Source organism: Globicephala melas, chromosome 17 (genome assembly GCF_963455315.2).
Source record: "Globicephala melas chromosome 17, mGloMel1.2, whole genome shotgun sequence".
NCBI classification, from domain to species: domain Eukaryota; kingdom Metazoa; phylum Chordata; class Mammalia; order Artiodactyla; family Delphinidae; genus Globicephala; species Globicephala melas.
This window is the reverse complement of record NC_083330.1, coordinates 28657108-28683211: the sequence shown is the minus strand read 5'-3', so window position 1 is coordinate 28683211 and position 26104 is coordinate 28657108. Positions and strand designations below refer to the sequence as shown.

The 26104-nt window shown below is 40.0% G+C and overlaps 1 protein-coding gene across 1 annotated transcript; it reads left to right on the top strand.

Moving 5' to 3' along the window:
- The first annotated feature begins 202 nt into the window (after positions 1 to 202).
- Positions 203 to 25892, top strand: PSKH2 (protein serine kinase H2). Its single transcript, XM_030839270.2, is given in 7 exon segments — positions 203 to 333; positions 4721 to 5057; positions 5059 to 5164; positions 5167 to 5279; positions 5282 to 5389; positions 25675 to 25705; positions 25708 to 25892. Coding segments are annotated over 7 exon segments (1011 nt in total).
- The last annotated feature ends 212 nt before the right edge of the window (positions 25893 to 26104 follow it).

Here is a 26104-nt window from a genome sequence, read left to right as displayed (position 1 = left end):
GACTTCTCGCCCACTTTGTTTTTACCACGTCAAGCTCTACTATGGATCAGTGGTCAGTGCGGATCAAGGCGGCCGGACTGTAGGCCGGGTCTTCTTCCTAACAAGGGCCCTTGGGCGGGGGGCTCAGTTCTGCCCGCTCTGCTAGCCGGGGATAAATGGGCGCGCGCACCGGGAGCCTCGGGCCCCGCTCCCCGCCGTGGCCATGGGTTGTGGCGCCAGCCGCCCGCGCCGGCCCGGGTCGAGCGGGAGAGTCAAGGCCAAGGCCTTCCCGGAGTCTCAAAGGATGCAGGTGGCCCGCCTCCGCGCCAAGTTCGACCCCCGAGTCCTCTCCAGGTAAAGCGGGACGTGAACCGCAGGCGGAGGGGCTGGGCTGAGCAAGGTGAACCGCTGACCGAGGCGCCCTTAGAGTTCCCCTCGACTTGACCCGACCTTAACGCTTCTTTCTGATCAAAGGCCTCAGACCTCCCTAAATCGTCTCTGCCCTTTGAGATGTAAATCTTTTACAACCCAGGAATGTCTTTCTCAAGGACCTGGGCGCCAACCTTTTGAAATGTAATCAAAGAAAGATCGAGGCTTTATCTACCAGTGTCTGTGGGAGGGTAGGAATCTCACTTCCATGACACCCCTTCCTCCCCTAATGCCCTTGAGTAATTTCCTACAAGCTCACTCCAGCCTTACAACTCTCTTGCCTTGTGTTTCAACAGTTGAGTTCAGTCTCTCCCATCACAGTAATTTTGACCTCTCTTGCAATAGTCTGGAATAAAGTCTTCCTTGATGTTTTTAGCAAGTGTCCAGTGCAATTTCTCTTTGAAAGAGGGGGGAAGGGCAGAAGATAGGGAAAGTTCAAGACTGAAGAAGTAGGGACTTCCCTGGTGACGCAGCGGTTAAGAATCCGCCTGCCAATGCAGGGGACACCGGTTCGAGCCCTCGTCCGGGAAGATCCCACATGCCACGGAGCAACTAAGCCCGTTCACCACAACTACTGAGCCTGCATTCTAGAGCTCGCGAGCCACAGCTACTGAAGCCCGCGCACCCAGAGCCCATGCTCTGCAACAAGAGAAGCCACCGCAATGAGAAGCCCGCGCACCACAACAAAGAGTAGCCCCCACTTGCTGAAACTAGAGAAAGCCCGCACACAGCAATGAAGACCCAATGCAGCCAAAGATAAAAATGCAGCCAAAAAATAAATAAATAAATAAAGACTGAAGAAGTAGAAGGAGCCGCAGAGAGGAGAGGGAGAGAATCCCTGACCTCAGAGCCCTGGGGGGACTTGCAATACATACACTGGAGCTGGGGTGTGTGAAGGATCTTCTGTTACGTTCTAGAAAAGGAGATCATAATTAGTGGAATAGAAACAGGGCTTTGAATCAACCAGACTTGAGATCCACTCCTGTCTTTTCTATTGTGTGTCATTGGGAATGTTCCTTAGCCTTTTTCCTTCCTTAATTTCCACCTCTGTAAAATGGGAATAATAATAATAGCTGCCTCGTAAGAATGCTGTGAGGATGATTAAGTAATATATGTAAATGATGCTGCATGGTGCAGGTCCTCATGTAGATACTGTTATTGTCTTCATAAGATGACCATGTAGGAAATGAACAAGAAAGTCTGGCCGGTTGGTTGGCCTGAGAAAGAATTTCCTCAGGGTGCCCCACGTTGGCCAGGTGGAGGAAGGACACAATGGAATCCCCTCCACTCTGCAGCGTTTGGTTGGACACAGTGGTACGTGGCTTGACTGGATTCTCAGGGACACTTCTAGTCCTAGGATTATACGCTCACCTCATCACCGTGTTCTGACCAGAGTCTATGCAGAGCCATTTCCTGGCATCCTTGGGAAATTCTGGTACAAGGATGACTCGAGGATTAGTCAAGTATCTGCTAAGCTTAGAGAAGAACAAAGTTGGCTGATGCAACTGAACTTGAATCAGAGGGGATATGGGGTCTTGTCAAGACTGAATTGATTGGGTGGCATCTCTGGTCATCTGTGGCCAGGGAGTCTGGTCTAGTCTTTATCCACCCTCATAACTTCCACCTCCGGGTTAGTCCCAGGCCCTTAGATTATGACAAAGTCATAGAAGTAGAGGATCTCAATATTGGAAAGCTTTAGAGACTAACTAAAGGCTCTTCCTTAACCAATGAGGAATTGAGCCCCAAAAGATTAAGTGACTTATTCAAGTTGGTGACAGAAATGGATCTAGAACACAGTTGTCTTTCCTCTCCATTGTGAGCCCAAATGATAGATGATAGAATTTAAGTCTGACTATATTCACTTTCTTCTTGGGAGTTCATTACAATTGCTTCTGTCAAACCGGTTGCAATATTATTATTGTTTCCATGTTTCATTTTTTTTTATCATGTTCAGTTTGTGGCAGCTGAGGTCAAAGTAATAATTTTGTTTCTTATAATCTCTGGGATGTTGTAAAATTGCATGACCTACAAACCTGACTTTGAGGCTGCTTTGTGAGAGGGTGGGAGTGGAGGGTGGAAATGGAGGAGGTGGGTTGGCCTTGTAGATGCATCTTCCCATGCCTGATTCCATTCTTAATGTTTTCAAAATAAGGCGATAATTTGGAAATGACATTCATTCAGTGAATGATTCTCTCATTCAACATTTATTGCTGTCCCCTCTGTGCCAGGCGCTACACAAGATATAGTCACCCAAGTCATAAAAATAGTCACCATTGTCATAAAAATTGTCACCATGCTCATAAAAATAGTCACCATCCATGGCCATCAAGGGTTCACAAGCCAGGCCACAGCTTCAGGCTTTTGTTGTGGGACGTTTGTTGTCTGAAAGCATTTATTTGCACTATAAATTTTGGCTTAAAGCTTACTGTTTCTTCCAATGCCAAATTACTGACATTTTTTTAAACATTTGGTTTATGAAGGCTTGTAACAGTGTTGAATAACATTCCTTTTATTTGAGTGAGAGTGTAGTTCCTCAGAAATGGTAATTCGTCTGATAGCTGATGATTAATCCTATGAGCAAATGAATTTTCCTGCAGCTTTGAGGGCATAGTCATAAATTAGTATTTGCAAAGTGCTCTCATCCACATTAGAGGTAATGTGTTGGTCTGCAAAGCAACAGAATTTGAAATGCCTGTGATTATCTTCAAAATCACACTGGGAGTGCATGTGAATAAAAAAAGCAGAGTTGGAAAGAGAAGAGGGGACAGAATCCATTTAAGATTACTAAATTGTTATCTGTTTTGATAAGGTAATTGGCCAGAAAATTAAATGCACCGTATAGAACAAAGCTATTTTCTGTAAGCTGGTACAGCCAAATGCCATTTTTATTCAGTAAACACAGGAATATAAGGAATAAGTAAGTAGACAAATGAAAAAAACTACAGGAAGAATAAACTCAGCAAAAAGAAGTAAGACTGTTTAAAGTACAGATTGATATTTGCATTTGAATCTTTGGTATTCAGTATGTGACTTAAAGAATTACCTTCTCCCTGTGTCCTCCTTGACTGCATGCCATTCGTTGGCATTCTTACCTGGGAGAAGTTTTAGTAAAGTGGGAAAAGCACCAAATTATGATGCAAGTAAGGAGACCTGGGTTCTAATCCTCACTCCACAAATTAAACAACCAATCAGCTAACCTGATCTTCAAATGTCTTCATTTGTAAAATGAGAGGTTGGATTAAATCATTCTCTAATATTCTTTCCAGCTTAAAATCGTGATTCTAAGTCAAGCACTTTCTCAACATTTCTTAAATAAAGATAGAAGGTTAAATTTTGATAGGATTCTTAAATTTACATAGACATTAACACAGGTAACTAAAGTTTAAGATCCCTAGCCTTTGAAATCCTAGCTGACTTCCTGGCGTTTCTGAGAGATGATTACTTTACACATTACTGACATACATCCCAGGTTAAAATTTTGTTGGCTGTGTAAAATTGCAAGTGCAGTGGCGTCAGGTAGGGGGAACTATGAGAGCTGCTGGCTGCAAGGGGGTCCTGACACCACCGCTACCCGTCTTCTGAAAGCTGCACTTATAATAGCGCAACCATGCTGACTTTTGCAATGGTACATCTACTGAGGAGCGATTTGGGGCGATACCTTGGGTGAGATATGAGTTATGCCTGGGACTGAGAGCTCACAGTCTAGCAACATGAGGAAGCCTACTCTTTGTACCCTGTCTCCTGATATGGTTTCCTCCATCTTTGGAGAAGTTATAAATAGGACTAAGCTTCTTTTTTATTCTCTTCACCTGGTTTGGTGGTTGCTGTTGCAGAATGATAAAAACAAGAGTTGGAGGGAGGAAAGAAAATGGTAGATGGAGGTCCCAAAATTCTTCAAGAAAATTTTGGAGAAATGCATTTGAAGGAATTGGATTTAAATCCCATCTATTCCAACTATCAATACAATCTGTGTGGCCTTGGGAAATCACTTAACTTTTTAATATCACCCAGCAGGAATTTTATAGGGTAGGATTTTAAAAAAATAAAATTCCTGGCACATAATAAATGTGTAATAAATGGTAGCTATTGTTATTAAGATTATTTGTCTTTCTACCAACTAATTACTTTTACATCACTTGCCTCCATTTCAAAAGAGGATTTGGGGTAACTTTCAAAAATAATGAACACAGTTATGCAAGGAAATTGGATGGGGGGAATATAAAGCTCGAAAGGATGATATAAAGCATCTAATTAAATAATTTTGAAAATCACTTCAGAGGGTAACAGATTTATTTGGTTTTTCTTCCAACAGATATGATATCAAGGCTCTTATCAGGACAGGCAGTTTCAGCAAGTTTGTCAGAATGGAGCAGAAGACCACCAAGAAACCTTTTGCAATAAAAGTGATGGAAACCAGAATGAGAGAAGGCAGAGAGGCATGTGAATCTGAGTTCTCTATCCTGCGGTGGGTTAGCTATCATTACATCGTCCAGCTCCTGGAGATCTTTGAGACCCAAGATCAAGTTTACATGGTGATGGAGTTGGCTACAGGAGGGGAATTCTTTGATGGACTCATCTCTCAGGGATACTTTACAGAGCAGGATGCTGTCAGAATCCTCCACATGGTTGGTGATGGCATGAGGTATTTGCAACGCATTGAAAATAACTCACAGGGACCTAAAGCCCGAAAATCTCATATGTTATCACCCAGGTGCAGAGTCAAAATTTTTTATCACAGATTTTGGGTTGGCAACTCTGGGAACAAAAGTGGTGACTGGACAGTGAAGATGCTCTGTGGGACCCCAGAGTAAATAGCCTCCGAGATTTTGCTAAGGAAACCTTACACCAGCGCAGTTGACATGTGGGCTTTTAAGGCCTAATCACATATGTTTTACTTCATAGATTCCTGCCTTTAGATGGTGAAAGCCATATGAGAATTTACAGGACGATTCTGAAAGGCAAATATAATTACAGAGGAGATGTAAGCGCTCACTTTCTTTCTATTGACTTGGTCTGGAATAGAGTTTCTCAACCTTAGCGCTATTGCTGTTTAGGGCGAGATGATTCTTTATTGGGTGTGGGGTGGGAAGAGGTGATGGGGTGGGACTGTCCTGTGCATTGTAGGATGTTTAGCAGCATCCCTGGCCTCTACCAGCTAGGTACCAGTAGGTACACTACTAGCAGATACTGGTAGATACTGATTTCTAGTAGCTACACTAGATACACACCTTCCCCCAGCTGTGACAATCAAAATTGTCCCCAGACACTGTTTTTTTTTTAAATAACTATTTTTGTTTTAATTTTATTTTTTGGCTGCGTTGGGTGTTTGTTGCTGCGCGTGGACTTTTCTCTGGTTGCAGCGAGCGGTGGCTACTCTTCGTTGTGGTGCACGGGTTTCTCATCGCAGTGGCTTCTCTTGTTGCCGAGCATGGGCTCTAGGCACGCGGGCTTCAGTAGTTGTGGGCTCTAGAGCGCAGGGTCCGTAGTTGTGGCGCACAGCCTTATTTGCTGGGACCTTCCTGGACCAGGGCTCGAACTGCGTTGACAGGCGGATTCTTCACCACTGTGCCACCAGGGAAGCCCTGTCTCCAGACATTGTTAAATGTCCCCAAGGGGGCAAAATCACCCCTGGCTGAGAGCCCCTGGTCTCAAGGTAGCAAGAGCCTCGATTACTGAGTTGTCTGTGGTTAGCAAATGACATTGACCATCAAGTAGATGAGTGAGTTTGCTGTTGTTTCTCCAATCATCATGCAGAGCCTGAGCCAGCTGAGTAGATTTATGTGTACTCAGAGGCTCAGCATGCTGCTTGGGTGTTTGATGAGAGATTTTCTGCCTTGATTCTAGATGATCCACACCCTTTTTGAGATGTAGTGTTTCCTCAGTGAAATGTTTAACTTCACAGTTTGTGTAAAATATTTATCCATTGTTTAAACTTGGAACTCCCAGTGTTTACGGAAGTGTTAACTTTTTTGTTTTGTTTAAGGAAGGAAAGTTACCAATACTTCTCTGTGGGAAGCCTGACAAAATAGGAAATTCACTTCCTGTTGAGCAAATTTATTTTATATTTAACTATAAAAGGGCTTTTTTTTTTCCTGCATAAAGAAAAGTATGGATAGTTTGATTTTACCTAAAGTGTAACATCTATATGTATAACATCTTAAGCAAAATTGAAAGCTAAATAACAAATTGAAAAATAATATTGTCTATACTCTGACAGATTTAATATCTTTTTCTTTTTTTTTTTTTTCGGTATGCGGGCCTCTCACTGCTGTGGCCTCTCCCGTTGCAGAGCACAGGCTCTGGACGCGCAGGCTCAGTGGCCATGGCTCACGGGCCCAGCCGCTCCGCGGCATATGGGATCCTCCCGGACTGGAGCAGGAACCCGCGTCCCCCACATTGGCAGGCGGACTCTCAACCACTGCGCCACCAGGGAAGCCCCCAAATTTAATATCTTATAGTACATATATGTGTTTTTTTAAAAAACTGATACAAATTGACAATTGAGAACTGAGACTTACATAGGGAGATAGGAAAGGATGGGAAGAATTCACAGACAATGTAAACCACTGATTATTAAAAGCTTGAAAAAAATGTCTAGCTTCACTAATGACCAAAGAAATGCAAATGAAGACAACAATCTCTTTTCTTTGTCTTTCAAACTGATAAAGATAAAAAAAAAAACACTCAACTTAATTCTACTCATTGCTGCTAAGCGTACTAAGAGATTAGTCCTGTTATTCACTATTGGTAGAGGATGAATTGTTGTAGATTTCTTGGAAAGTAGTTTGAAAAGATACATCTAGAACTTTTAAAAGTTTATGTATTTTGATCTACTAATTCCACTTTTAAGAATCTAAGGAAATAATCTCAGATGCAGCAAAGATTTCAGTGTCAAGAGGCTCATCTGGGCTATACTACAAAAGTGGACAATTGAAAAGAACGCTAAGAGAATGTTTGAATAAATTATTGACCATTCATACGGTAGTCCCTAAATTATTCATGCTTAAACATTATAAGGGTATTGGAAAATATTTCCGATATACTGCCAAGTTAAACAAAAAAAACAGAATACAAATTGTGTATACGGTATTAACACAAATCATGTGGGAAAATGTATGCATAGGAAATAGTCTTTGAGGAAATACAGTGCAATGCAGTATAATGTTAACAGAGCTTATCTCCCGGTTTACGGATTATGTACCATTTTGGTTTTCCTCTTTATAGTTTGAGTATATCTATATTTCTGTTTTGGTTTTGTTTACAAAGAACATATATTTCTGTTTTGGTTATCTATTGCTGAATAACAAACCTTCCCTGAACCTAACGCCTTAAAATAACAACCATTTTATCATGACTCATGATTCTGTGGGTTGACAGGGCTCAGCTTGGTGACACTTCTGCTTCACATGATGTTGCAGTCATCTGGTTCTTGCCTGGGATGGAATAGCCATGATGACCCCTCAAATGGCTGACCTCTTGGTGGGAAAGCTGGATTAACTAGGTCACTGGGACCACTCCGCCTTTTTCTCTCTCCTCTCTCTGTACATCTCAGGGCCCTTTTCTCTTCATGGGGTTTCTCCACGTGGTCTCTTCAGCAGGGCAGTCAGACGTTTTACATGGCGGTTTAAGCTTTCCAAAAGGCAGTATTCCAAGAGGGAGATAAGAAGTCACCAGTCCTCTTAGGCTGGGCTTGGAAATGGCACAACATCCCTTTTGCCTCATTCTATTGGCTACTGTGAGTGCTAGATCAACCCAGATTCCACGTGCAAGGAGACCACGTAAAGTGTGGCTCCAGGGGGCCTGGTCCATTGGGGCCACATTTGGACTAGATATCACAATGCCTTTTTTAATGTGCAAAAATAATAAACAATTATTCTATTAAGAGGTCCTTTTGTCAGGTTTAAATCAGAGGGTTTCTAACATCAGGTTCCTCAGAAGGCAGCCCTGAGAAGAGGGTTCATGTACAAGTAATTTATTAAGGATAGACTCCCATGGACACAGGTGAGGGAGTGAGGGAACCAGGATGGATAGGGGAGGAGGCCAAGGCCATGGAGGTGAGCCTCATCCCACAGCGTTGTTCCAGCCTGAGGCAGGTGAGCTGGGTCTTCACTCCCACCTCTCTCTGCTGACCCGTGGGGTGGTGGTGATAAGAATGCTGTGGCAAATACTCACTGCTCTCTGGGATCAAGACAGAATGACCCCCCGAAGCCCAAGGGTGATGATGAAAAAGATCGAGGTGCTGCATTTCAGAAGCAAAACACTCCAAAAGAGAAGAGTATACGCACATACTGAAAAGAGGGGCTCAGCGGCAGGATGGAGCACTGATATCTCCATGATGTCATGCTCTGTCTCTTGAGGAAATGCCTGTCTGTAGCCCCAGAGTACTGAAAGCACATACCACAGAGCAGAAGTGCAACTGCTTTTAATAACTTATTGGATTTATATTCCCTTGGCCTTCTTCCCCATGCTTGTCAGCCACATATGTCTACATATTAACATTTTCTTATAATATTACCAAGTGTCTTAGTCATCTTGAGCTGCCATAACAAAATGCTACAGACTGGGTGGCTTAAACAACAGAAATTTGTTTCTCACAGGTCTAGAGTCTAGGAAGTCCAAGATTGAGATGCCAGCAAGGTAGGTTTCATTCTGAGGCCTCTTCTCTTGGCTCACAGGCAGCTGCCATCTCACTGTGTGCTCATTTGATGTCTTCTTTGTGTGCATACAGAGAAAGAGAGAATGAACTCTCTGGTGTTTTTTTCTTATGAGGACACTAATCCTATCAGATCAGGGCCCCACCATAATGACCTCATTTAACCATAATTACTTCCTTAGAAATTTCATCTCCAAATACAGCCACACTAGGGGTTAGGGCTTCTATATATGAATTTCGGAGGGACACAAACATTCATTCCATGACACCAAGGAAACATATGTCGATAGACTCAGATAAGGGTATCATCATGTTTTCTCTGTCATAATATTGTTGTCTATACCTATCAAGAAGTCTAGTAATTTCTAAATGCACCAATTTTATTTAAAAACCAGGGTGACCATCAAGTCTGGAAGCATAGGTGTGATAGACAGAATAATGCCGCCACCCCCCTCCCACACACCCGGCAAAGATGTCCACATCTTAATACTCAGAATCTGTGGCTATATTAGTTTACAGGTCTTTATACTAGTTTACAAAAGGAAATTTGCAGACATGATTAAATTAAGGGTTTTGAGATGAGGAGATTATCTTGGATTATCTGGGTGGACCCAATGTGATCACAAGTGTCTTTATATGTAATGGAGGAAGAAGGGTCAAAGTTAGAGGACATGTGAAGACAGAAAGATAGGTTGGATTAATGTGTTTTGAGGATGGAGGAAGGCACACAATGAGCCAAGAAATGTGGGTGGTTTCTAGAAGCAGGAAAAGGCAGGGAACAGATTCTCCCCTAGAACCTCTGAAAGGAACACAGCTTTGCTAACACCTTGCTTTTAGTCCATCTCTAAGAGGAAAACGGCTCTGCTGATACCTTGATTTTAGTCCCTAAGATCCATTTCAGACTTTTGACCTGCAAAACTGTAAGATGATAGATTTGCACTGTCTTTTTAAAAAGTCCTGTTGTCTATAACTGAAATTCCAGGTGTGACACATTGTGTGAATCACTTCTTTTCTCTGGAAGTCAGATGTAAGAGTGAAATAAATAGCATCAGAACATCCAGAGATCTCTTATGGTGAAGAAGAGAGACATGTTTAATATAAATAGCTGATACTTTACTAGACACCTGGCAGATCTGTACTCTAGTCTCACCCATGTCTAGGCAAAAAATTAGCTATAATGTTAATGTTTAATTTTTCTTGATTTCGGTGTGAAGTACATTCCTTTTCATGAAGCTTTTATGACCATTCCACTGTTGTTCTTTCCTTTTCTGAATACTGTTTAGGATTACCATAAATTTCTTTTGTTTTGACACTTAATCTATGTGTCATCTTTCTAAGATATTGTAGGCTCCTTGAAGGCTGGGATTCTGTCATATTTTTCTACCTGTCTCCAATATGATATCACAAAGAGGTAAGCATAGACATCGCATTTCTTAAAACTGAATTGCTTATAAAAATTGAGATTCTGATTTATACCTACACGAGTAAATGGATCTCAACCATCACTGCATTGAGCATAGAATACAAATTTTAATTTATGGTATGGTAGACTATTAGATAACTCATATTTTTAGTTGCTGAATTGATTAGGTACATTCTGGAATATTTGGGTGGTTTAAAGGCTGCATTTATTTTACTGGGTTTTGTAAGATAGAGGTGGCAGTTCCCCATTCCAGGTGCTCCCGGCAATGCCTGAGGAGCAACCAGGGTAACAAGACATAGCACATGGTGGAAAAGAGGTGGAAGAGAGCAAAGAGTTCCTCCCCACTGTGTGAGGGAGACCTTTGCTTACCTACTTAGTCACCAATGCCATTACAATGCTTTCAGCATGGTGGCAGGGCTCGTGCTGGAGTCTCATCCATAATTCTCCTGGAGACCATTTGACGCATGCTTGTGTGTCTCCACCCCTTCCTTCTTCCTGGTTAGGCTTTCTTCATGTCAGGAATCAAGCTCAGCTTGGGGAATACCCACATGAAAAATGCTCGGTGTCCCTGCTCTTGGGGATCTAGTGCTCTTGTCTAACAGTCCACGTATTACTATGTATCTCTTCAAATATGAAGGCTGTGATACACATAGGAAAAATGGCTCAAAGTCCATGGAGCAAGGGAAGAGAGCCTCTCACTGTGTAGGAAAGCTGGGTCAGATTTCCTGGAGAAGGGGACATTTGTGCTGTGACTTGGTGGAAGAGTAGGAGTTTCTGAAAGGGAGATGAACACATTCTAAGTAGACAGAACAACATATGCAAAAGCACAGGAAACAGAATAAGTTGACTAGTAAAAATTAAGACTTTTAGAGCATTTGTGTGCACGTGAATGCATATTTATATGAGTCTTTTGTAAAGTAGTGTAGTGTAAATGTTAAGAGCACAGTCTGGAGCGATACTGGCTGCCCTTCACTCCCAGCTGTGCCATTTACTAACTGTGTAACTCTGGGCTTGCTTCTTAATTTCTCTGTATCTCAGTTTCTTCATTTGTAAAACAGAAATAATGACAGTATCTGCCTAACAGGGTTGTTGTGAAGATCAAATGAGCTAATAGATATAAAGTGCTTAGAATAGATTTATATGTTAGTACATATGTAGTCAGTGCTACATATGTGTTGGCTATTTCTGTTATTATTACTATTAATAAGGGAAATATTGGGAATGAAAGTTTGAATTTTACTTAACTATATTATATATATATATATATATAGAGAGAGAGAGAGAGAGACAGAGACAGAGAGAGAGAGAGAGAGAGAGAATATATAGTTATCAAGTGTACCTGTCTCACCTTTTAAATGGAATGGTGAGAAACGTGTGGTGTTAGATTTTTAATATTAATGATAAATCAATGACACATTCTTGCCAATTAGTTGAGAAACACATATTTTGCCTAATTATCTCCACTATATCGCAGTAATCTTTTTTTGGTGTGAAGTAAATTGATAATAAAGTGAGTCATAACCATATTAGCTAGCTGACAAGGATAAACACTGGTATTAAAAAGATATATATATATATTTTTAATAAAATTATTTTATTTATTTGTTTTTGGCTGCGTTGGATCTTCGTTGCTGTGCGTGGGTTTTCTGTAGTTGTGGCGAGTGGGGGCTACTCTTCATTGTGGTGTGTGGGTTTCTCATTGCCGTGGCTTCTCTTGTTGCAGAGTACGGGCTCCAGGCACATGGGCTTCAGTAGTTGTGGCTCGCGGGCTCTAGAGCACAGGCTCAGTAGTTGTGGTGCATGGGCTTAGCTACTCCGTGGCATGTGGGATCTTCCCGGACCAGGGCTCGAAGCTGTGTTCTGTGAATTGGCAGGCAGATTCTTAACCACTGCACCACCAGGGAAACCCTAAAAAGATATTTTAAAAATAACCCACATGGACATTAATAGAAAGTGGTGCCCATCTGCTTAGATTCACCTATGATTGATGTACTGTTAGGAAGAAATTTACTGATATGTTCCCTTGGAAGGAAAAGATCTGATGGATTATGCTCACCAGCCATGACCCCAGTTTCTTTCTATTTCCTTATCTCCACTAGTTTCTCACATTTTTTTCTTTACTATATTTCTCCTCTACTCAGGTTATTAAGTAGGAAAAAAAGGAGAGGAGAGCAGAAGATTTGGTCCTTTAACTCCCGTTCATTCTCTTTCCATCCTGACTAGAATGCCAATAATGAACATTACACTGTATCTCAGGCCATAATTCTTGTAATTTGGTTCCTATTCCTGTGTTTTAGTTCCTAAGTACTTCTGCTCACAAAAAAAGTGGTGCTTAATATTTCTTTAATGATATTTTTACTTTAAAAGTTATTTTACAGAAAATAATTTAAAGATTATAAATTTTTCAAATTGGATTTCATTTTCTGCTTGTCACTTTCTTCATCTCTTCTTTGACTCACCTTAAATTGAATGTATGTATATCTTCTTTTAAACTCAATCACCAATAGTTAGTGTTTGTAAGAATTAAAACATAGAGAAGCTTCAAGATGGCGGAAGAGTAAGACGCGGAGATCACCTTCCTCCCCACAAATATATCAGAAATACATCTACATGTGGAACAACTCCTACAGAACACCTACTGAACGCTGGCAGAAGACTTAGACCTCCCAAAAGGCAAGAAACTCCCCACGTACCTGGGTAGGGCAAAAGTAAAAAAGAAAAAGCAGAGACAAAAGAACAGGGACAGGACCTGCACCAGTGGGAGGGAGCCGTGAAGGAGGAAAGGTTTCCACACACTAGGAAGCCCCTTCACGGGCGGAGACTGCTGGTGGCGGAGGGGGGAAGCTCCAGAGCCATGGAGGAAAGTGCAGCAACAGGGGTGTGAAGGGCAAAGCGGAGAGATTCCCGCACAGAGGAGCTGTGCCGACCAGCACTCACCAGCCCGAAGAGGCTTGTCTGCTCACCCGCCGGGGCAGGCAGGACTGCGAGCTGAGGCTCTGGCTTCGGTCAGATCCCAGGCAGAGGACTGGGGTTGGCGGCGTGAACACAGTCTGAGGGGGCTAGTAAGCCACAGCTAGCCCGGAGGGAGTCCGGGGAAAAATCTGGACCAGTCGAAGAGGCAAGAGACTTTTTCTTCCCTCTTTTGTTTCTGGGTGCGCGAGGAGAGGGGATTAAGAGCATCGCTTAAAGGAGCTGCAGTGACGTGCGTAAGCCGCGGCTACCAGCGCGCACCCCAGAGACGGGCATGGGACGCTAAGGCTGCTGCTGCCGCCACCAAGAAGCCTGTGTGCGAGCACAGGTCACTATCCACACCACCACTCCTGGGAGCCTGTGCCGCCCGCCACTGCCAGGGTCCCGTGACCCAGGGACAACTTCCCCGGGAGAACGCACGGCGCGCCTCAGGCTGGTGCAACGTCACGCCGGCCTCTGCTGCCACAGGCTCGCCCTGCATCCGTACCCCTCCCTCCCCCGGCCTGAGTGAGCCAGAGCCCCCAAATCAGCTGCTCCTTTAACCCCGTCCTGTCTGAGAGAAGAACAGACACCCTCAGGCGACCTACACGCAGAGGCGGGGCTAAATCCAAAGCTGAAACCCGGGAGCTATGTGAACAAACAGGAGAAAGGGAAATTTCTCCCAGCAGCCTCAGGAGCAGCGGATGAAATCTCCACAATCAACTTGTACCCTGCATCTGTGGAACACCTGAATAGACAACGAATCATCCCAAATTCAGGAGGTGGACTTTGGGAGCAACGATATATATATATTTTTTCCCTTTTTCTCTTTTTGTGAGTGTGTGCTTCTGTGTGTGATTTTGTCATAATAGCTTTGCTTTTACCATTTGTCCTAGGGTTCTGTCTGTCCATTTTTTTTAAATTCCTTAAAAAAATCTTTTTTTCCTTAATAATTATTTTTTATTTTAATAACTTTATTTTACTTTATTTTATTTTATTTTACCTTCTTTCTTTCTTTCTCTTTTTTCTCACTTTTATTCTGAGCCATGTGGAGGACAGGCTCTTGGTGCTCCAGCCAGGCATCAGGGCTGTGCCACTGAGGTGGGAGAGGCAAGTTCAGGACACTGGTCCACAAGAGACCTCCCAGTTCCATGTAATATCAAACTGTGAAAATCTTGCAGAGTTCTCTATCTCAATGCCAAGACCAAGCTCCACTCAAAGACCACCAAGCTACAGTGCAGGACACCCTATGCCAAACAACTAGCAAGACAGGAACACAACCCCATCCATTAGCACAGAGGCTGCCTAAAATCATAATAAGGCCCAGACAACCCAAAACACAGCACCAGACATAGACCAGCCCACCAGAAAGATGATATCGAGCTTCATCCACCAGAACACAGGCACTAGTCCCCTCCACCAGGAAGCCTGCACAACCCACTGACCCAAACTTAGCCACTGGGGACAGACACCAAAAATAACGGAAACTACAAACCTGCAGCCTGCGAAGTGGAGACGCCAAACACAGTAAGTTAAGAAAAATGAGAAGACAGAGAAACACACAGCAGATGAAGGAGCAAGGCAAAGACCCACCAGACCTAACAAATGAAGAGGAAATAGGCAGTCTACCTGATAAAGAATTCAGAATAATGATAGTAAAGATGATCCAAAATCTTGGAAATAGAATGGAGATAATATGAGAAATGCTTAACAAGGACCTAGAAGAACTAAAGAGCAAACAAACAATGATGAACAACACAATAAATGAAATTAAAAATTCTCTACAAGGGAACAATAGCAGAATGACTGAGGCAGAAGAACAGATAAGTGACATGGAAGATAAAAAAGTGGAAATAACTACTGCAGAGCAGAATAAAGAAAAAAGAATGAAAAGAATTGAGGACAGTGTCAGAGACTTCTGGGACAACATTAAATGTGCCAACATTCAAATTATAAGGGTCCCAGAAGAATAAGAATAAAAGAAAGGGACTGAGAAAATATTTGAAGAGATTATAGTTGAAAACCTCCCTAATATGGGAAAGGAAATAGCTAATCAAGTCCAGGAAGCACAGAGAGTCCCATACAGGATAAATCCAAGGAGAAACATGCCAAGACACATATTAATCAAACTACCAAAAATTAAATACAAAGAACAAATATTAAAAGCGGCAAGGGAAAAACAACAAGTAACACATAAGGGAATCCCCATAAGGTTAACAGCTGATCTTTCAGCAGAAACTCTGCAAGCCAGAAGTGACAGGCATGACATATTTAAAGTGATGAAGGAGAAAAACCTGCAACCAAGATTACTCTACCCAGCAAGGATCTCATTCACATTTGATGGAGAAATTAGAAGATTTACAAACAAGCAAAAGCTAAGAGAATTCAGCACCACCAAACCAGCTTTACAACAAATGCTAAACAAACTTCTCTAGGCAGGAAACACAAGAGAAGGAAAAGACCTACAATAATAAACCCAAAACAACTAAGAAAATGGTAATAGGAACATACATACCGATAATTACCTTAAAAGTAAATGGATTAAATGCTCCAACCAAAAGACACAGACTGGCTGAATGGATACAAAAACAAGACCCATGTATATGCTGTCTACAAGAGACCCAGTTCAGACCTAGAGACACATACAGACTAAAAGTGAGGGGATGGAAAAAGATATTCCATGTAAATGGAAACCCAAAGAAAGCTGGAGTAGCAATTCTCATATCAGACAAAATAGACTTTAAAACAAAGACTAATACAAGAGACAAAGAAGGACACTACATAATGATCAAGGGATCAATCCAGGAAGAAGATATAACAATTGTAAATATTTATGCATGCAACATAGGAGTACCTCAATACATAAGGCAAATACTAACAGCCATAAAAGGGGAAATCAACAGTAACACAATCATAGTAGGGGATTTTAACACCCCACTTTCACCAATGGACAGATCATCCAAAATGGAAATAAGGAAACACAAGCTTTTTTTTTTTTTTTACATCTTTATTGGAGTATAATTGCTTTACAATGGTATGTTAGTTTCTGCTTTATAACAAAGTGAATCAGTTATACATATACATATGTTCCCATATCTCTTCCCTCTTGCGTCTCCTTCCCTCCCACCCTCCCTATCCCACCCCTCCAGGCGGTCACAAAGCACTAAGCTGATCTCCCTGTGCTATGCGGCTGCTTCCCACTAGCTATCTACCTTAAGTTTGGTAGTGTATATATGTCCATGCCTCTCTCTCGCTTTGTCCCAACTTACCCTTCCCCCTCCCCATATCCTCAAGTCCATTCTCTAGTAGGTCTGTGTCTTTATTCCTGTCTTACCCCTACGTTCTTCATGACATTTTTTTCCTTAAATTCCATATATATGTGTCAGCATATGGTAGTTGTCTTTCTCTTTCAGACTTACTTCACTCTGTATGACAGACTCTAGGTATATCCACTTCATTACAAATAGCTCAATTTTGGGAAACACAAGCTTTAAATGATACATTAAACAAGATGGACTTAATTGATATTTATAGGACATTCCATCCAAAAACAACAGAATACACATTCTTCTCAAGTGCTCATGGAACATTCTCCAGGATAGATCATATCTTGGGTCACAAATCAAGCCTTGGTAAATTTAAGAAAATTGAAATTGTATCAACTATCTTTTCCGACCACAACACTATGAGATTGGGTATCAATTACAGGAAAAAATCCGTAAGAAATACAAACACATGGAGGCTAAACAGCACACTATTTAATACCCAAGAGATCACTGATGAAATCAAAGAGGAAATCAAAAAATACCTAGAAACAAATGACAATGAAAGCACAATGACCCAAAACCTATGGGATGCAGCAAAAGCAGTACTAAGAGGGAAGTTTATAGCTATACAAGCCTACCTTAAGAAACAAGAAACATCTCAAATAAACAACCTAACCTTATACTAAATCAATTAGAGAAAGAAGAACAAAAATACCAAAGTTAGCAGAAGGAAAGAAATCATAAAGATCATATTAGAAGCAAATGAAAAAGAAATGAAGGAAATGATAGCAAAGATCAATAAAACTAAAACCTGGTTCTTTGAGAAGATAAATAACATTGATAAACCATTAGCCAGACTTACCAAGAAAAAAAAAAGGAAAAGACTCAAATCAATAGAATTAGAAATGACACTGCAGAAATACAAAGGATCCTGAGAGATTACTACAAGCAATTGTATGCCAATAAAATGGAAGAAATGGACAAATTCTTAGAAATGCACAACCTTCCGAGACTGAACCAGGAAGAAATAGAAAATGTGAACAGACCAATCACAAGCACTGAAATTGAAACTGTGATTAAAAATCTACCAACAAACAAAAGCCCAGGACCAGATGGCTTCACAGGTGAATTCCATCAAACATTTAGAGAAGAGCTAACACCTATCCTTCTCAAACTCTTCCAAAATATAGCAGAGGGAGGAACACTCCTAAACTCATTCTATGAGGCCACCATCACCCTGAAACCAAAACCAGACAAAGATGTCACAAAGAAAGAAAACTACAGGCCAACAGCACTGATGAACATAGATGCAAAAATCCTCAACAAAATACTAGCAAACAGAATGCAACAGCACATTAAAAGCATCATACACCATGATCAAGTGGGGTTTATTACAGGAATGCAAGGATTCTTTAATATACACAAATCAATCAATGTAATACACCATATTAACCAATTGAAGGAGAAAAAACATATGATCATCTCAGTAGATGCAGAGAAAGCTTTTGACAAAATTCAACAGCCATTTGATAAAAACCCTCCAGAAAGTAGGCATAGAGAGAACTTTCCTCAACATAATAAAGGCCATACATGACAAACCCACAGCCAACACGTCCTCAATGGTGAAAAACTGAAAGCATTTCCACTAGGATCAGGAACAAGACACGTTTGCCCACTCTCACCACTGTTGTTCAACATAGTTTTGGAAGTTTTAGCCACAGCAATCAGAGAAGAAAAAGAAAGAAAAGGAATTCAAATTGGAAAAGAAGTAAAGCTGTCACTACTTGCAGATGACATGATACTATATATAGAGAATCCTAAAGATGCTACCAGAAAGCTACTAGAGCTAATCAATGAATTTGGTAAAGTAGCAGGATACAAAATTAATGCACAGAAATCTCTTACATTCCTATACAGTAATGATGAAATATCTGAAAGAGAAATTAAGAAAACACTCCCATTTACCATTGCAACAAAATGAATAAAATATCTAGGAATAAACCTACCTAAGGAGACAAAAGACCTGTATGCAGAAAATTATAAGACACTAATGAAAGAAATTAAAAATGATACAAGTAGATGGAGAGACATACCATATTCTTGGATTAGAAGAATCAACATTGTGAAAATGACTCTACTACCCAAAGCAACCTACAGATTCAGTGAATCCCTATCAAACTACCACTGGCATTTTTCACACAACTAGAACAAAAAATTTCACAATTTGTATGGAAACACAAAAGACCCTGAATAGCCAAAGCAATCTTGAGAAAGAAAAATGGAATTGGAGGAATCAGGCTCCCTGACTTCAGACTATACTACAACTACAGTAATCAAGACAGTATAGTACTGGCACAATAACAGAAATATAGATCAATGGAACAGGATAGAAAGCCCAGAGATAAACCCACACACATATGGTCACCTTATCTTTGATAAAGGAGGCAAGAATACACAGTGGAGAAATGACAGCCACTTCAAGAAGTGGTGCTGAGAAAACTGGACAGGTACATGTAGAAGAATGAAATTAGAACCCTCCCTAACACCATACACAAAAATAAACTCAAAATGGATTAAAGACCTAAATGTAAGGCCGGACACCATCAAACTCTTAGAGGGAAACATAGGTAGAACACTCTGTGACATAAATCACAGCAAGATCCTTTTTGACCCACCTCTTAGAGAAATGGAAATAAAAAGAAAAATAAACAAATGGGACTTAATGAAACTTCAAAGCTTTTGCACAGCAAAGGAAACCATAAACAAGACGAAAAGACAACCCTCAGAATGGGAGAAAATATTTGCAAATGAAGCAACTTACAAAGGATTAGTCTCCAAAATTTACAAGCAGTTCAATAACAAAAAAACAAACAACCCAATCCAATAATGGATTGGGTTAAGACCTAAATAGACATTTCTCCAAAGAAGATATACAGATTGCCAACAAACACATGAAAGAATGCTCAACATCATTAATCATTAGAAAATGCAACTCAAAACTACAATGAGATATCATTTCACACCAGTCAGAATGGCCATGATAAAAAAATGTACAAACAATAAATGCTGAAGAGGGTGTGGAGAAAACGGCACCCTCTTGCACCGTCAGTGGGAATGTAAATTGATACAGCCACTATGGAGAACAGTATGGAGGTTGCTTAAAGAACTAAAAGTAGAACTACCATATGACCCAACAATCCCACTACTTGGCATATACCCTGAGAAAACCATAATTCAAAAAGAGTTATGTACCAAAATGTTCATTGCAGCTCTATTTACAATAGCCAGGACATGGAAGCAACCGAAGTGTCCATCAGCAGATGAATGGATGAAGAAGATGTGGCACATACATACAATGGAATATTACTCAGCCATAAAAAGTAACGAAACTGAGTTATTTGTAGTGAGGTGGATGGACCTAGAGACTTTCATACAGAGTGCAGTAAGTCAGAAAGAGAAAAACAAATACTGTATGCTAACACGTATATATGGAATATTAAAAAAGAAAGAAAGAAAGAAAGGAAAATGGTCAGAAGAACATAGGGGAAAGACGGGAATAAAGATTCAGACCTACTAGAGAATGGACTTGAGGATACGGGGAGGGGGAAGGGTAAGCTGGGCCAAAGTGAGAGAGTGATATGGGCATATATACACTGCCAAACATAAAATAGATAGCTAGTGGGAAGCAGCCGCATAGCACAGAGAGATCAGCTCAGTGCTTTGTGACCACCTTGAGGGGTGGGATAGGGAGGGTGGGAGGGAGATGCAAGAGGGAAGAGACATGGGGACATATGTATATGTATAACTGATTCACTTTGTTATAAAGCAGAAACTAACACACCATTGTAAAGCAATTATACTCCAATAAATATGTTAAAATAAAAAGAATTGGAACAGTGGTTCATCTCACTTTGACTGTGTGGATGTTAGCCTTGGCATAAGGGATAGTGATTAGAGTGGAAAATAGTTATTGGCTTCCTTGATTATGTTGCACTTCTTGACGTTGATCTTATCAATGGAATTCATGGAGCTGAGGGGAAAAGAACTCTTTGCATAAAGTTTTCATAAACTTAGAAGTATCTGGATTTAATATTATATTTATATTATTTATATTATGGTTTATGAGGCTTATAATATAGGAACTAGTTCTAAATGTATTTTATGTATGGAAGAATGGGGCAACCGATGATTTAGCATTCAAAGGCCAATTCAATTTTTTGTTATTTTTCTTATCATCTTTCTTTGAGGATAATCTCTGCTGAATCCTTTTAAAGTTTCAGCAGTTTCTTTATCAGTGAAGAGCTTAAACCATCCCTCCCCCCATGTCAAGAGCCTCAAAATTATCCTCTTAACTTACAAAAATATCTTCTTTATGAGCCTCATGTAGGATTAATTGGCTGTTTCTCCATTTTTTATTAGATGTCACCTATAATAACTTGTGAATGTCTATTCACTTTTTCCAGGGTTTACAAATGTCCCAACAGATAGAGCATTGTGACATAATTAGTCAAATCAGATAGAGCATTGTGACATAATTAGTCAAATCTTGACTTTGAGCTGTTTCAGCTTTGGCAAATATAAGACCTAATTTGAAGTCTAGGGAGTCTGAATATTGGGAAGAAAAAAAAACCTTAAATATCTATGACATAAAGATGATGTACAGAATCTCTTACTTTTTGAAATGAGGAATAATGATTTTGCCCAGTCTACTGCTAACAAAGTTATGGAGAGTTGTCAGTACTTTGGGACACATTTACATAAAATTTAATTGTAAAGCTTAAGTGAAATCCTACCAAGGCCATAAGGCTAAAGTTCAAAGAAGGAAGGGAAATGCTTGTCAGAGGTTTATCACCAGGAGAAATTTTAATAAAAACTACAATTTTTGAGGGGATTAATATTACCTTGAGAAAAATAGATGTTTGTAGTTTTATGAAAACTTATGATTAAATCCACCAGTAATTGCACTTTACTTCTATAAGCTCTATATTTATCAAGTTTCAACATTAATTATAATCCTTAAATTTTTTTCTTCCAGTTTTATTGAGGTATCATTGACATACCACACTGTATAAGTTTAAGGTATACAGCATGATGATTTGACTTATATATATCATGAAATGATTTTCACAATAAATTTAGTGAACATCCATCATCTAATAGAGATACAAAATAAAAGAAAAAGAAAAAATATTTTTCCTTGTGATGAGAACTCTTAGTATTTACTCTCTTAACAACTTTCATGTATAACATACAGCAGTGCTAATTATTAAATCTTGTATATTACAACCCCAATACTTATTTACCTTGTAACTGGAAGTTTCTACCTTTTAACCACCTTCATTCAATTCCTCTTCCCCCTTCCCACCTGCCTCTGGTAGCCAAAAAATCTGATCTCTTTTTCTATGAGTTTTGTTTGTTTTTGAAGTACAATTGTCCTACAGCACTGTGTTAATTCCTAGTGCAGAACATAGTGATCCAATATTTCTGTACATTAAAAAATGATCACCATTACAATGTTTAAAATTTAAGACATTGCATCCAAAATTTTAGGGACTACATCTATATTGCATGTGCTTGTGCTTGTGGTGTCTAGCTTTTAATAATGATTTTTAATAATGATTCTCTGTGGGAATGCCTCAAAGGAACCAAGAAATATGAAAGCTTTGACTAGTCATATGAATATTATTCATTTTAAACTAGTTACATAGTCAGTTTTTGTATATTTGGTAACCTTCTGACAAGCTATTACATTACCTTTATTAATTAGTGTTCATTAAAAGGAAAGAATTAACATGGGAATCTGGAATGTAGGACTCTGTAGTCTCTTGCAGGGGGAGCTGGGAATCTCTATGGGGACTCCTGGGGCTCCTGGGGAGGAAAGTGAAGGAGACTAAGCTGTGGGCAACCCCTAGGTAAGAGAATCCTGGACAAATAATTTAATTTGGGAGATGATGCATAAAATTAGAGGTGAAAGTAAGGCCTGGTTGTCAGAATGAGGAAGAAGGGCAGGAAAGGATGGGGTGGAGGACAGAGCCAGTGAATGGAATACTGCAGAGAAGTCCAGGGAGCACCAGGTGAAGGGGAAGCTGGAAGTCTATGCTGAACAATAAGCCAGCAAGAGCCTCACTGGGACAGGATCCAGAGAGCCAGACTCTTTCAAAGGCCCTGCACTTGGGTCACATTAAGAGAAAAGTATTCATCAACAAATTGGAAAGCAATAAACTACTATCATCCCCTACTTCTCTGTTTAGAGGCAAAGGAGTCAAGACATCAATAGAACATGATACCATCCTTCTAAAATTTTTTAATTCCTCCAAACCTAATAGTGCAATTGCTAGTATTGAATTTTACTTTTATACCCTTTTTTGTTGTTGTTTTGTACAGTTTAGCTAGTTTCTATTAGAGAGGACAGAGAAATAGGAAGAAATGAACAAAGGAAGAGAGAAGAAAGTGGAGAAAGCCCCATATTGTCCACAAATATTACAATGTACTTGTAACTAATTGGATGAGCTTGGGATAAAAGAAAGTGCTGTCTTTCTTTTTACATGGTTCATTACCACTTCACACAGAATAATTTTTTTTAAGGACCTACATTTATCATGGTAATAATAAGTGGAATTAGTCTGAGAAGTTTTGGATAATTTGCATCTTCTTGTCCTCTAAATATTGTTAGTGAGGTGTCTATAGAAGTACTGAGGAGGAAGTTACATTGTGATTTAATAGTAACCATGGCAAAAGCAACAACAATCTTCCTAATATTTTATACTTTGAAAACCATTTTTCACATACTTTATTAATTTGTTCCTAATAGGAGATATGATGATCCCCATTTTTCTGATGAGGAAACCAAGATCTTGAGCTGAGTGTGGCCAGTCAACCTGTCTGATCCAGATCCCCTTACCTCAATCTGCAGCTCTTTCCACATTAAGACGGGTTAACTGGCTGACTGACAGCAGTGTCTCCCTGAGACTGTGGAGAAAAGCCAAATGGGAATTTTAAAGTCAAAGAGTGGGAGTGGCCATGTCTAAGAAGAGAAATGGTGAGGAAAGCCTCATTGGACATAACGTGGATGTGAAAGCTGCTGACAGAACTTAATGATGTCATCAGGTGACAGTTGGTCCAGAGTAGGGATTTGATTCAACCTGCGGTGCCACAACCTGATTGTTTTGTGTCATATAACACTATTAGCTCAAAAATTTTGAGCATGCACACTCAGTTTTTATGCATTTCTAGAATATGTACATGTATACATATTAATCTGTTTTATACTTTATAAAACATAGACAAAAATAAAGTTTGGATTAAGAAGATAAAAATACAGTAGAAGTCTTAACATTTTTTTCCTTGTACCTGTTGTCTTCTAATATGTAACATGAAACTGTCTTCTACATACTCTCTAGTTGTTCTTTGTGGCTCAGGGATTCTGTCATTTATAACCTGTGTTTGAATAATGAGCTTTGTCTGAAGAGTTCTTTTCCAGGACACTAGTTACCTTATTTTCTGCAACTGCATTTTCAATGTATATTCATTTGGTCATCTTAATGAGCTCTCCATAAATCTCATTGCACATATTTTATATTCTTTCCAGAAAGATTCAGTTGCTTGTCTTATAATGCTCCACTGAAGACATCTAATTTAACCTTCATTTAACTAGACATGAGCCCAGATAAATATGTCTGGATCCAGGGCCAACTAAATGTCTAGCCAGAATCAGAGGACATGCCATCATGAGTTTCAGCTACTGACATGTTTTGTCTAGACTTGCAAGGCTTATGTTTTATTTGTGTTTGGCAAGTGTGTTCATTTATTTCAGGAATTTTATTTTTGGGATAAACATTTCTCGTATCTCATTTATCTAAATAAACTGAAGGAAAAAAAGAAGAGTAATTCCTTTACTGATTTCTTTGATCCAGATTCTCAGAGTGCTAAGAGATTGGAGGCTGTGATGTTTATGTATGGAGTTTGATTTTTCCTTCCACAAGGACAAAGCAATAGCTTGTAAGGATTCCCTTATTTTTCTTGAGATACACATATCAACCAGAAATTGCTGTTTGCAATATAGCAAATATATGGTCAGTTTTCTCAATCTCTCTCCTTTCTAGATAAGGAGGGATACAAAACCATAGTATTTTCCAGATACGTGCTACATGTTGATAGGTAACACAGAAAACAAGTTTGAGGAAAAACAACAGCCCTCTTGTCCCCATCCTCACAAAAGTCACTATGAATTTCTGTCATCGTACTTAAATTATGTGCAAAAGCTGTAGATTTTGCCAGAATACGTCCTCGAAACATCAAATAGCTGGTTGAACATGTCATATCTCTGCTACGGGCTGAATCCCACTTGTAGGCAACTGACTGGGAGTCATGAGGGCCCTGTGTTCTCAAAGGAAAGGCGCTGTGAGGGATTCTTCCCCAAAGTCCTCTTTTCTCTCCAGGCTGTGGAGAGGTAGGCATCGTAAGTCCAGAGTAAGTTTTCAAAGGGAGAGAAAAGTTGATGATTTCCCAGTCCATTCCACTTTCCATTCTAACTCATTCCTGGAGTCATAGGGGCTCTCTGACTTGACCACAATGGGGTAAATACTCACCTGATACTGGTGGAGTTCACCAACAAGAGCTGCTTTGCCTTATCCTGCTTATGTGAACAGGATGTGGAAACTTGCATCGCTGCTGGCAGCACACTGGACAGATTTCTGGAAAAGAATTCTCATTCGTTGGACAGAGAGTTTGGAAGAGAATTTTTGTGTTGGTTTTTTTCTTTTGCTAAAGAGAGATTTTTTTTGTCTTTTCAAAAGTGGAATTTTAGGTTCACTACATGTTTAATGACATAATCTCCGAATGGCTTATTTGAAGAAGTCATTTGGATTTAATAAGCATTGACCTTTGTAATTAAGAACATGATTCTGTATGTGTGTTTGTGTGTGTTTTTATTTTATTTATTTTATTCTATTTTATTTATTTACTTTTCTTCTTAGCCTTGACCAACTATATCCCACTGGGTGAAGGACTTAACAAACTACTGATTTTGGAGGCTAAACATCAAGTGTCAGCTGGGCAGGCCCTGGACCATCCCTGGGTCCTCATGACTGCAGGATCTTCCATGAAGAATATTTAGGGGGTCATTTCCCAAAACTTCATGCGGAGGGCATCTCCCCAACCACAGAGTCCCAGATCTGCACAATCTTCTAAGTGATGTTCTTATCATAAATCAAGGCATATGTGGAGCAAGAGAAACTTAAAGGTAGAAGAATCACCACTATCTGCACTTTAGTGAGCAGATGAACTTTAAAATCACGTTATCCAATTTCAAACCAGATACATTAACTTCATTTATAGCATTACATCAGTAGGGACCATTTCATCATGATTAAGGCACCCTAAAGCTCCAGGGATCTGGGAGTATGT